General features: G+C 35.9%; 1 protein-coding gene across 1 annotated transcript in view; it reads right to left on the bottom strand.

Moving 5' to 3' along the window:
• Positions 1-12,779, bottom strand: part of ATG3 (autophagy related 3) — a 29,038-nt gene extending 16,259 nt beyond the window's left edge. Inside the window, exons 1-5 of the mRNA XM_024735389.1 lie at positions 12,287-12,779; positions 9,350-9,391; positions 5,546-5,595; positions 1,564-1,634; positions 103-210 (exon numbers count right to left, since the gene is read on the bottom strand). Coding sequence (XP_024591157.1) covers positions 103-210; positions 1,564-1,634; positions 5,546-5,595; positions 9,350-9,391; positions 12,287-12,358 — 343 coding nt within the window. The 5' untranslated portion in view covers positions 12,359-12,779. The remainder of the gene's footprint in view (positions 1-102; positions 211-1,563; positions 1,635-5,545; positions 5,596-9,349; positions 9,392-12,286) is intronic.
• Between the last annotated feature and the right edge of the window lie 32 nt (positions 12,780-12,811).

The raw sequence follows: 12,811 nt of genomic DNA, 5'->3' as shown, positions 1-12,811 counted from the left end.
CCTTTATGTAGCCTTTTTTTAAAAATCAAGGCTGTTATCAAAGATTGTAAAGGAGTTTAAAACAATTTAAACTAAATACATGCCATTCTAATCTCCTCTTACCTGTATTATGGTAAGTATCTACCCATCCCCCATCACCATCATCTTCTTCAATGATAGCTTCCAATTCATCTGAATATTCCATCTGTTTGCACCGCTTGTAGCATGGCACTATAAAAAAAAATGGCAAAAACAGTTACTCTGACATAATCTGCTTCCTATAAATCCATTAAAAAAAGAGAAAGTTTATTCTATAAAATATATTTCTGCCACCAAAATATTAGGTATATGATATTTTACTTCTAATAGGAGTACTTAATTTAAGAGTCACATTCAACCCACAAAATTATTTGACCACACTTATCTTTCCCTAAATAGCTTTGTTAGAAGACAAATACAAAGGCTCTACTGGGAGTGTTCTATATATTCTCTACCCTGATGATCTGTGAAGATCAACAAAGCTGAAGTCAGAGATGACATTGTTCAACCTCAGGCTAATGAATAATATACTATTTTAACAGCTTTACTCTCAGGACATGGAGGCACCACCTGTCATAATCGGAGGTGGTAGAGGTGACCTCTGGTTTGCAATGCTAAAATAACTTTCAACATGTATTTCATAATTCATATTTAAGCTCCAGCTATTCATAATGGATAAACCAGTTTAAAGTTCACTAACCTGCTAAACTTTACTCTCTTATACAAATTGGTGCCAAGTTTTTCATATAGCAAATGTATCGAATAACAGGTATTATAATTCATATAAGCCTAAAATTGAAAAATTATAAGGTAACAACATTACGACATGGGGTCAACAAAATGCTATTAATCGCCTGATTTTTTTTTAAAACAAGCAAGATATAAATGACCAATCCTATCAAAAAATATACTGTAGGAAATAAAAAACTGATGTTTGGTACATGTTTTCCCTTTCCTATAATGAGCAAATTAGAATAGAAATCAATGTATTGTTATGTGATTAGATAGGGACTGTAAAAACGTTTAGATGTTGTTTTCAAATTAGCTTCATAAATAATTTCATTAACTTCATAAATACCTGTTTCAGAAACATTTTTGTGCCTATAGGCAATCTTTCAATGACACAACGGACAATAAAACCTCTAGCTTTGAGATTTTAGATATCAAAGATAGTATCAGTTATACTTTCCATGAAAAATTTAAGTCTAAAGATGATTAGAATAGCTAAAAAGATTATGATTATGAAGTATGCTTAAAAAGCCCAATGAGAAAAAAGTCCATTTTGCTTAAAGCTCTTTTCCTTCATATCTTAAAACTAGACTTTTTTGGCAAAAAGAAATAACAAAAAGGAAGGAGATAAAATCAAGTATGGAAAAAATACTCTACCCATAGAAAATCCAGAGTTTCATTAAATTTCCAAATTTCTGTATGAGGGAAGCTGCAAGTACCGCTTTAAGCATGAATTAAGATCAGCAAGTGCTAAGGTTTTTTAAAAAATGTAACTCTTTGCGCAAAATTAACTAATACATACAACATAATTCTTACCATTTTTGGTGACCAAAAATTGTTTGCCTGATGGTAGGTAAGCCTTCACTTTCAATTCCTCTCCTGTAGCCCTTTAAAAAGAGTGAAAAGCACCAAAATACAAAAAATATTTTCAAAGACAGAAGGTATCACATGTTAATCTCAACACTACACAATCCACACCCCTGAGAAAATTATTTTAGGACTGGTTTGGGAAGGATGCCATAAGTGACATACGTCACGGCAATGAAGAGCACAGCAATATTTATTGTAAATGAAATGTACCAAGAGATGCAGACAGACCAAAAGAATTTGGATTAAATATTAGACAAAAAGGTAGAATAATACAGAACTATATTATGCAACTATTGTGTTTGCCTCTAACCAAATATAATCTCATTCAGATTTTTAATCTTAAAGTACTGCTCATCTGAAGACCAAGAAGAGGCAGAAAAATAGCTCCATGACATTACATAACAAAGTAGGTGGTTCACAAGATCCATATTCCTACCACTGTATTAAAATTGGAACTAAGAGATAAAAGATGCTTTGAATCACAAGATGATAATGTTGAGAATAATGGTTGTAACAAACAAAAAATCCTTTTATTGAGTGCATATTAAGTATAGGACCTAGAACTCTAACATGCAGTATTTTTATATAATCCTCAGATATCTAAATACTGAGTAATATTTATATTCCCATTTTATAAGTAAACAAAAGCTTAAAGAAGTTGGGTTGCCCACAGTCACAAAACCAGAAGGTAGAAGAGCCAGGATGGAGCCAAGTGACTCTAGGGCTCCTGCTCTTGAACACTGCTCCCTCTGTGGGTCAGAGCCAGCTATTTGATTTGGGGGGGCTACTGTGGAATATCTCACCAAGAAATTTGTTCAAAGATTCTTCTGTGGGTCACCTAGGGGAATTGGTCAGAGCTAGAGTGGCATGTGGTATCTGTCAAAAATATAAATGAGCATAAATTTTGAGTTCTGCTGCCGTCCTAAGCTTCAGTCTAAACTTCAAACCATAGATTTGAGCATAAGATAAAGCCAGGAAATGTCCTAAAACCATCTGGCAGGCTTCTAGTATCTTTAGACCATTTCCAAGTGTCAAATTCAACAACATCATGGTAATGCCTGAAGTTCTGCGGGAAGATGATGTAATACAGTCACGATGGCACCTGTAAACATGAACATATAGCATAGAAATGGTCTGTTTCTAGCACTGATTTAAAATGAATTGCTCCTTTGGCCCCAACAATTTAGCCAGAAGTATAGACGTTGGAGTGTGATATAATTGAGTTCTAAGTTACAATAAAATTATTTAAACCATCACAATTTATGAAATGGAACTATAAACTACTACCTGCTAAAAGTAGATCCTGTCCATATATACCAACCCCTATAACAATACTATAGATTATACAACTAAACTAACTAGACAACTAAGGGCTTCAACAAAGAAATCTGAATAAAGAAAATGTATATCTATCACACGTGTATTGAAGAAAATCCTTATTTAGTTCTTTTTCCATAGAATGACTATTATCTTAAATTTTATATATCTATATGACTTGAAATATACATATATATTGTAGACCACAACATAGCTAAATATAGTTTTAACAATTTAGGAAAGAAAAAAGTCTAAAATCAGAAAGCTTCTATAATATGAACATAATTTAAAATTTGGAACAGAAATACACATAGGAAAGACAAGGACATAAAATTAATGAACCTGACATTTTGGCCTTCCTTGGTACATAAAAAACAATGTTCTACAAGATAAAGAGCAATTGATCAAAAGCAGTAAGAACTATTCGGGATACGTGTTAAGCATAAAAATTAAGGGTAGGTTGGGCATTGGCCAAAGGCTCGGTGACACAAATGCAGTTTCTCTTTCACTTTTTGAAATATTGAAAACAGTCCAGGAACCCACTTTATTATTTTACAGATCCCAAAAGGCCCACGGTCCCCAAACAGGGGACAGACAGAATCATGAAACTCACAGAGGGGCAAGGACTTGTTAAAAAAAAAAATTAAGGGTAAAAGAAGAGGCCACAGATGAAAGAGAATTCTAACTGTGATTTTAAATAGTTTAATTATTTAAGCTCTTTAGATATTAAGGAAAACATTATCAATTAGAATCTGGTTAATTCTAGAACCCCTGCTCCCAAATCAAAACTCTACCTTTCAACTACAATTGAAAAAGTGTCACTGAGGAGAAAAAAAGGATGTAACAAGTTGAACCACTCATATCCAAACAAGATGATAATTCCAAACAATTCTAGCCTAATTAAAATAGTCTGCCAGTATTGGGATCAATTTTGCAGCTACTGCCAGATGCTTTTATCGTAAGTATTCAAAGTAATGAAACTGAAGTTGTTTTAAAACATTGTTATTATTCAGATATTTAAAAAACACATTACAAGAACTGCTAGTTGCTTAAATTACTTTATAATTAAAAGAAAAGTTAATGAGGAAAATAAAAATTTGAAAAGTCTGTTACAAGTAGATTTCCAATTAAGACCTTATTTGGTATCATGAATCTCTCAACTTTTGAGCTCATTCCTAAAAAGGGGAGAAACTTTTGAACCTTAAAGAAGGTCTTACGGTAAAGAACCGTAAGATTCTGCAAAATTCTGCATTTATTAATGTCATAAAAAAATCCATTGAAAAAAAAAAAAAAAAAAATCCAGGGCTTCCCTGGGGGCACAGTGGTTGAGAGTCTGCCTGCCGATGCAGGGGACACAGGTTCGTGCCCCGGTCCAGGAAGGTCCCACATGCCACGGAGCGGCTAGGCCTGTGAGCCATGGCCACTGAGCCTGCACGTCCGGAGCCTGTGCTCCGCAACGGGAGAGGCCACAACAGTGAGAGGCCCGCATACCGCAAAAAAAAAAAAAAATTCAATACATTTGAATTTGAAAAATAAGCTAATCAGGTTCCTTAAAAATCTAAAAATACAGCTACCATATGACCCAGCAATCCCACTACTGGACATATATCCTGAGAAAACCATAATTCAAAAAGAGTCATGTATCACAATGTTCACTGCAGCTCTATTTACAATAGCCCGGAGATGGAAACAACCTAAGTGTCCATCATCAGATGAATGGATAAAGAAGATGTGGCACATATATACAATGGAATATTACTCAGCCATAAAAAGAAATGAAATTGAGCTATTTGTAGTGAGGTGGATGGACTTAGAGTCTGTTATACAGAGTGAAGTCAGTCAGAAAGAGAAAAACAAATACCATATGCTAACACATATATATGGAATCTAAAAAAAAAAAAAAAGGTCCTCATGAACCTAGGGACAGGACAGGAATAAAGATGCAGATGTAGAGAATGGACTTGAGGAAATGGGGAGGGGGAAGGGTAAGCTGGGATGAAGTGAGAGAGTAGCATTGACATATATACACTACCAAATGTAAAATAGATAGCCAGTGAGAAGCAGCTGTGTAGCACAGGGAGATCAGCTCGGTGCTTCGTGACCACCTAGAGGGGTGGGATGGAGATGCAAAAGGGAGGGAATATGGGGATATATGTATACATACAGCTGATTCACTCTGTTACACAGCAGAAACTAACACAACATTGTAAAGCAATTATACTCCAATAAAGATGTTAAATATTACTCTTATGAACAGAAAAAAAAAGCTAATCAAAGTTATTAAACTTTTGAAAATTATTTTTTAAAGACCCACCACAAGAACAGACTTAGACACTATAAATAAACAGAATACTGGTAAAGGAAGTAAGGCATTTATCTCAAAAATCTCCATCTTTCGTGCTAACAGAGCAAAACAAAACAGGCATAATGCTCAGTTTTTCTTCATTTATTTTACTTTAGCAACACTGGAGCACTATTTAATAGAAAAATCTACTAGAGGAGGGTTAAACAGGTCATTCTAATTTTCATGCACTAATCTATTTTGTAAACTGCCAAAATTATGAAGTCACACCTTTTATAAACTTTCTATTCCTCACTCAAGAGTACTTACCATTGCCATGTTGGACAGTGGTGGACTAAGTGATCTCCAGCTGCTACAAACTATTGAAGATTTAGAAGAAATATGAAAAAAGGAAAAAAGAAAAATTGAACATCATTGAATATAAGGTGGCAAAATACCAAAGGGACCATCCTGTGTAAACTTGATTCAAAATAATCAATCAAAATGCAAACAGCACCAACTTGCTCTACCAGCCTAAAGATTTATTTTTGAATATTTATTAAAATTACAAAATTTTTAACATCCATGAAAATGTATATTAATTTTGGAAGAAAAAATATTGAGTGCTGTTAATTTTTTTATTCAATTGTAATCACTGGATTTAGATAATGCCAAAAGCATACAGTACCATGAAATGAATAAGGGTAACACAACAGGATTTTAAAATGCCAAAAACCACTTTATGGATGAATGAAATGTAGAGCGATTCTTGCTAATGGTTGAAAAGTCAATGAAGATCTTTGAAAAAATTACTAAATAACTACAGGTCTATGATGTAAGAATAGTTTATTACATCACAGTGCACACAGTTTTTCTTCCTCATTTTAAAAAAAAATTAAGTAACATCTTATTTTGAAAGCTTTTTCACAATATTAAAGGAATCATTAATAAAAGTGAGAAATGTACTGCCAAACAATGGGGAAAAAGTTAGAAGCTTTTGGATTGAATCAGAAAACACCAAGACAATTAAAAAATTGAATCCTCTAACACATCTTGGACTTTCTGGGCAGGCTGAACATTGTACAAATTTTTGTTTTTCTTCAGAAATGAAAAACAGACTCAGGAATAAAGAGTTTAATCTTCTGAGAATTTCCATTATACATGAGCATGGACTGATCTTATCGTACGACAGAAGTCCTGCTTATTCTTGAGAGCAGAAAATGAAAGTCTGTTAAACACAACTGCAGTGTCCCAACTCAAGCTATATGCACACATACGTCCCCAATTACTATTTCACAACAGCTCTAACTTAAAATCATGTATCGTTCATGGGTTTATTATACAGCAAAAAATTATATTATCTTTAACCTTCTAATGTCTTTCTGACATGTCTATGTCATGTCATATGACATACATATGTCTATGTATGATATTCTGCTTTAATTTGAGAGAATAAAACTCTATATAATAAGAGTTCTGGCAGTAACTTCTTTTAAGAAGATAGATTAACAAGATAAGATTTAGCAGCATACTTCCAACAGTAACTTTACAAAATGTTTCTGTTCTTTTATTTGAGTAATTTCTTTACTACTTAAAGGGATTAGGTAAAGACAAACACCCAAATGAAATCAATACCCTCTCCCCCAGGTTTTAAGCATTTTGGGTCTTTGCAACCAGATGCTGCATAACTCTACGGCTATTGGGAACTAATTCATCATCACCAAAAAAGTATTAATTTAACAAAGTGCAAGCAAAATAAAGAATTAAAAACTTAAAAATTCTTTAATGGGGCTTCCCTGGTGGCGCAGTGGTTGAGAGTCCGCCTGCCGATGCAGGTGGGCCCATAAGGGAAAAAAAAAAAAAAAAAAAAAAAAAAAAAAAAAAAAAAAATTCTTTAATGATACTGCCTTGAGATCACAAGACTCTAATATTTTATTCCCCAGCACCTCTGGTGGCATCCATCGAAAAAATAACAAAAACACTAGAAGATAAGGAAAAATATAAAAGAACATAGAATTGCTATGCTACTAATGATATTTAGTACATGTGTATATCTGCTCTCATTAGCAGTGGCCATTATTATTATTACATGCTTCCTATGTTCAAATGAAAGATTCAAGTTTCTAAATTCTCAATACTGCTTACAGTAGCTTTCTCTTAGTGATTAAATATTGGATAAGACTGAATAACTTTAACAAGGTAGAATCAATATTACCATTCTGATGAACAACTTTACTCTTCAAGCTATCCTCTATTACTAGTACTCTATTTACTCAAGTCATACACATGTTGTACATTATTTTTAGTCAGACAGTACCATATTAGATAATGCCTGTCCTTATTTTTAAACACAATACTTCCACACCTCTCAATGAAAACAAAAAGGTAGTTAGAGGCTGACAGCCAGAAGCCCAGAAACAGTAAGAGAAAACAAATGAACAGATCAACTCAGTATAGTACAGATCCAAAGCATTTTGTCTTCTGGTTTTCTTCCTCTAGACTCATTCTAATCTAATTAAATCCCATAATTGCACTCTATCTCAATTCAGCATTATGTGGTTGGTACCCAGCTGAGCTAGTTTTTGCCTTGCATTTGTTTAAAAATGGGGAAATTCATAAATCACTTCATGATACAATTAAGTGTAAGAGTTATTCATTGTAGGATTAGTAGCTGTTTTAAAATGGTTTGCTTAATTCTATTCAATGACCACAGACTTGTATCTCTAAATCCAACTATCTATTTACCAATTAGCCATTTTCACATAGAGGAGATAAAGTCAAAGAGTACAAGAAAAACAGCACACTTTCATCTCTGCTCTTTATTTTAGATACTGAGTTTCAAGAACATTAATGATATCCTTCAGCTCAAAATTTAGTTTTATTTGGCATTCAAGGTATTAAACTCATGATGCCTAAGGCAGACTGGATTCTTTAGAGAATGTCGTGTCAACATCCCTCATTTTAAAGATGAGGAAACGTGAGGCCTGTGCCTAGATAGATTAATTGATTTGCCTAAGTCAGAATAGGAGAAATTAGAGAAATGGGTCTAGAAGGCAGGTCTTCTAGGTTTTATCCATACTATTCTGTGTCTTCACTAAACATGAAGACAATTTTAGATAAAATTTTAGATAAAATTTTCAGTTAAGCACACCATCCTTTGAACTTACAAGGATTTGGGACTGAAGAGATTCCATCACAATTGAAAACTAAAAGATCAGTTAATTCCCTGGCTTGAGGTCTTGGAATTTACAACCAGATCATACAACATGCCTCATTTCAATAAAGTTCCATTGCCAATGACTGGTACTTTTAATGAGAGTTAAAGGTGAAGCTTAAATAAATTATTTACCATTCATTAAGACTAAAAAATAAGTCTGCTGTAACCATAACTATTCATAAAACTGGAGTCCAAAAGGATTTTTAGACCAGAATGTATTTCTCTAAAGACAACAAAATAAACTACCTAAAGGAAAGACAATACTTTTATTATATAGATTTAGTGAACAAGTAAAATGATTCCTCAAAACATAATTCTGTATTAAAAGTATATAAAACACAACTGGCCTATAAAAGAGCCATTTGTTTCAGTATTAAGCAGATTCATCATTGTCTGGTTAGTAGAAAAAGTGAAAGAATGGTGGGAAAAAAAATCAATGTTAAGTATGTAGCAATAAAATATTTAAGCTAAATACTGATAGAAAACTTAATATCCAAGCATTGAGACAAAGTTTCCAAATGGAAAGCCGTAAAAACTCATGTTTGGGGTAGAAAGCAGCAAGACAACCAAACGCCAGAGTCCACTGCACAGCTCAACATAATACAAATATTAGTGAAAGATAAGTCACTATAGGAATCTTTTCCATTTCCTCTCCCACCCTCACTTCTAAATAAAAAGAAATTACAGAAAAATATGAGAAATGACAAACTGAGAGGGAAGTTACATTTTCTTTTATGGGAAATAGAAACTGCTATTATCGTAATTACAATTACAAAATTGCTAACATAGTCAACAGGATCTAATTTTACTCAAATCAAGATTAAATTTCAAGATGTTCTCTTATAAAACACAGAAGCCACCCAGTTTTATGTAATTGTAGAAAATAACAGCTTTATACTGATATTTTCAATACTCACCTCTTCTGGGGTGATAACACCTGTTTCCTTAAACTTTGATTCCTATAGAAAGTAAAAAGAATAACAGTATTACACTCTCTCTCACTTTCAACTGAAAAATGTTTGCGGGCAACTATGTGCTTGGTACCCATCTAGGTAATGGAGCATGTGCAAAAAAACAATCTGTCACTGGTACCTGACCTCAAGGAATACGTAAGTATAACAGAGGAAACTGACATGAAAATAATCACAATATAATGTGATCAGTGCTATATTAGAGCAAAGCTCTTTGGAAAAACATTCAAAGATTTATACAGGGGCTTCCCTGGTGGCGCAGTGGTTGAGAGTCCGCCTGCCGATGCAGGGGACACGGGTTCGTGCCCCGGTCCAGGTCCAGGAAGATCCCACATGCCGCGGAGCTGCTGGGCCCGTGAGCCATGGCTGCTGAGCCTGCGCGTCCAGAGCCTGTGCTCCGCACGGGAGAGGCCACAGCAGTGAGAGGACCGCGTACCGCAAAAAAAAAAAGATTTATACAAACATTAAACCTCAAAATAATTTTGTGAAATGACGAAATATCATTTTACAGAACAGAAAAACGTCTTAAAGATGTTTAAACATATTACAATTCAGCCAATGTCTCATTTGAGTAATATTAGAAACCAAATCTAGAAGTCCTAAATCACTTAATACTTTCCCATTATTCTCATCTCCACCAAGATATTATACAATATTGTCTCCTCTAAAGCAAGGATGCAACTTACCAAATTTTTCTAAAGTTTAAGTTATACATAAGGTTTTGTGGTAGAAATCTACAAAAATGAAGATTCACTTATGAACATTACTGATTCAAAACATACCAAATAACTACTATATGCCAAGCACTATTTAAGGTAATAGGGACATAGAGTGAATAAAATAGACCATACCCCTCCTTGTCCTCATAAGAAGTTTAAACTCTAGTTCAGGGAGAAAAGCCAAATGGTCATCAATATCAAAAAGAAAAATGGGGCAGAGAGGAAACTGGTCAGGGGTGGAGGGAGAGAGATGGTTATTTAAACTAGGATGGTAAGAGAAAAAAGACTACACTGATGGGTGACTATAGAGTAGAGACCTTAAGGAAAGGAACCAGCCACAAGGCTGTCTGGAGGAAGAGCATTTCAGGCAGAGGGAAGAGCAAATGCAAAACCCAAGGCAAGAGAGTGCTTGATGGATAACACAGAAGGTCAGACTGGCTTTTAAGCAAAAGTGAACAAGAGCTTTTGCTTAAAATCCAGTAGTAGGTGAGAAAGGACCCTCTACCAAACAAGTATAGGCTTGAAGTTCATTGTAAGGACTCTGGCTTTTACTGTACATGTGCCTTCCAAACCATGATTTTTCTTAATTTTTACTTGTTGGGATAAATCATCATCTATTTCCCAGGGATTTAGCTTTTTCTCCTTGCCTTCCCATGTCTAGTAGGAAACTACAAGAATTCACTCTGTAAACCAACAGTTTGCACAGGGAAGATCAAGGAAAGGGTCATTAATTCTGCTTTCCTTATTACTAAAAATACATAAACAAGCTAACACATACTTTCAGTTTGGTGAACAAGTAGAATGCTTTCTCAATACATAATCCTATAAGTTCAAAATAGCAGTTTTATATTTTATGTGGGAGGTTTTTTTCTCTCACTCCTCTCTCCCTGAAACTAAAAAGTTTTAATAACTGTGTATTATTTAAATGCTGTATGCCTAGTAAATTAGACGTTTCTGATAAGATGACATAATATGCAAAAGAATCATTCGATTCAAATGTCAAAAAAAATAGTTTCAAAGTTGACTGAACAATCTTAATTATGATGGGTTTCACAGTAAACAAATGTAAGCGTAGCAAGTGTTGGAGTTCTCATTTATAAACTTTTTTTTTTAACTTGGCCCAACAAGACATCATTTTAAAACCATTCTTAGAAATAAGTATTTAAAAACTGCAGGACTAATATTTCGCTTTGTCATGGAAAGGGGGCAAAGTAAAATCTTCTTAGAACACCAGAGTAACTTCTTGAATAGAGAGGAACAACCATGTCCATGGATATTTCCTCCTACACTAAGATTTGTAAAATTTTAATAAAAGCTTAAAGAAAAAAAACACTTAAGCAAGAAATCGCTATTCATTTACTATCATTGCTCGCTTTTCAGAAAGGAAAAATAAAGATACAATAACAAAAAACTTACCATAGAGGGTTATAAAAGAAAAACTCGAATGCAATTCTATTAATTTATCTTTGAAAATAAGAAAGTCAGTCACTGCTGTAATAGCTAATGTGTCACAATTTTTAGTTTAAAAATGCTGCTATTGCCAATGTAAAAAAAAATTATGTATCTAGAAGGGTCAAGCTGCTCCGTGTTATCACTGACGTCCAAGATGAACTAGTTTCAGCTATTTTAAAACTTGGGAAAGGGGGTTTTGCCTGTAAACTGGGTTCAACGGTACTGAAAGAAATAATGTTGCAAATTTCACCTTGTTCCACTGAAATCTAATAAGCTGCGACCTCATTCACAACTTACTATTTCAAACTCCTAATTACAAGACTTACTACCAAATTTGAAAGAAAAAAAGTAACATGTCATTTTAGTACCAAACAGATTCATTTCTTTAAAATAAGCAAAATCCTTGTTTAAAAAGTTCAAAAGACTTCCGAGGTTAGGATTTAATGTTCTAAAACCCACTTAGCTGCGGACTACGCTCCAACCCGATGTACCCAGACGAGCTGAGTTCTGGCGGGTGAAGTACGCACAGAGCGTCGCTCCAAGTTTACCCTAGAGAACAGCTGGATAAGACCGCGGGAGGGGGCTGCACCCTTTCCCGCGTACCACCCTACACCGCTCCCCACCGGACAACACCGTGACTCCCCCGGCGTCCGGTCCTCGGTCCCTGCAGAGCCAAGCGTGAGCCTGACAACCCCCGGCAAGCCCGGCTTACCTTGAGGACCGGGGTCAGGTACTCAGCCACTTCCAGTGCCTTTCCCTTCACCGTGTTAATCACATTCTGCATCCTGGGGCCGGAGTAGCGGCCGGCCCCGCGTCGGAGAGGAAAGGGCAGCCGGGACAGTGGTCGGGAGTCAGAAAATGTCCCCGCTGCCGCCGACTCGCCTCAGCACCGGCCGGCAGCACCCAAGGGGACGGGACGCGACGGGAGGGACGGGACGAGGGGGAAGGGCAGCCGGCGCGGCGCGCAAGGGCAGGGCGCGCGCTCCTCGCGCCCCAGGCAGCGCGCAGCAGGCCAGGCCCAGCTGTCACCTGGCCGCGAGCGAGGGCGGCGGGGCTGCGCTGAAAGAAGAGGGCGCACGCGCACCCCTTGCCCTCTCGGGAGGAGTCTTCTCTGCCAGCCTTCACTCGCGCCCCTTCCGGCTTCCGCTTCTTACTCTCGCCCTCTGGCCGTAGCTCCGCCGCCACCTGGGCCTCACGTGACACAGGAGTCTCCGGGTACGTGACGCGAGAAAGGCCG

Source organism: Neophocaena asiaeorientalis, unplaced genomic scaffold (genome assembly GCF_003031525.2).
Source record: "Neophocaena asiaeorientalis asiaeorientalis breed wild unplaced genomic scaffold, Neophocaena_asiaeorientalis_V1.1 scaffold136, whole genome shotgun sequence".
NCBI lineage: Eukaryota > Metazoa > Chordata > Mammalia > Artiodactyla > Phocoenidae > Neophocaena > Neophocaena asiaeorientalis.
Note: the sequence above shows the minus strand (reverse complement) of the source record. Positions and strands in the feature narration are given on the sequence as shown.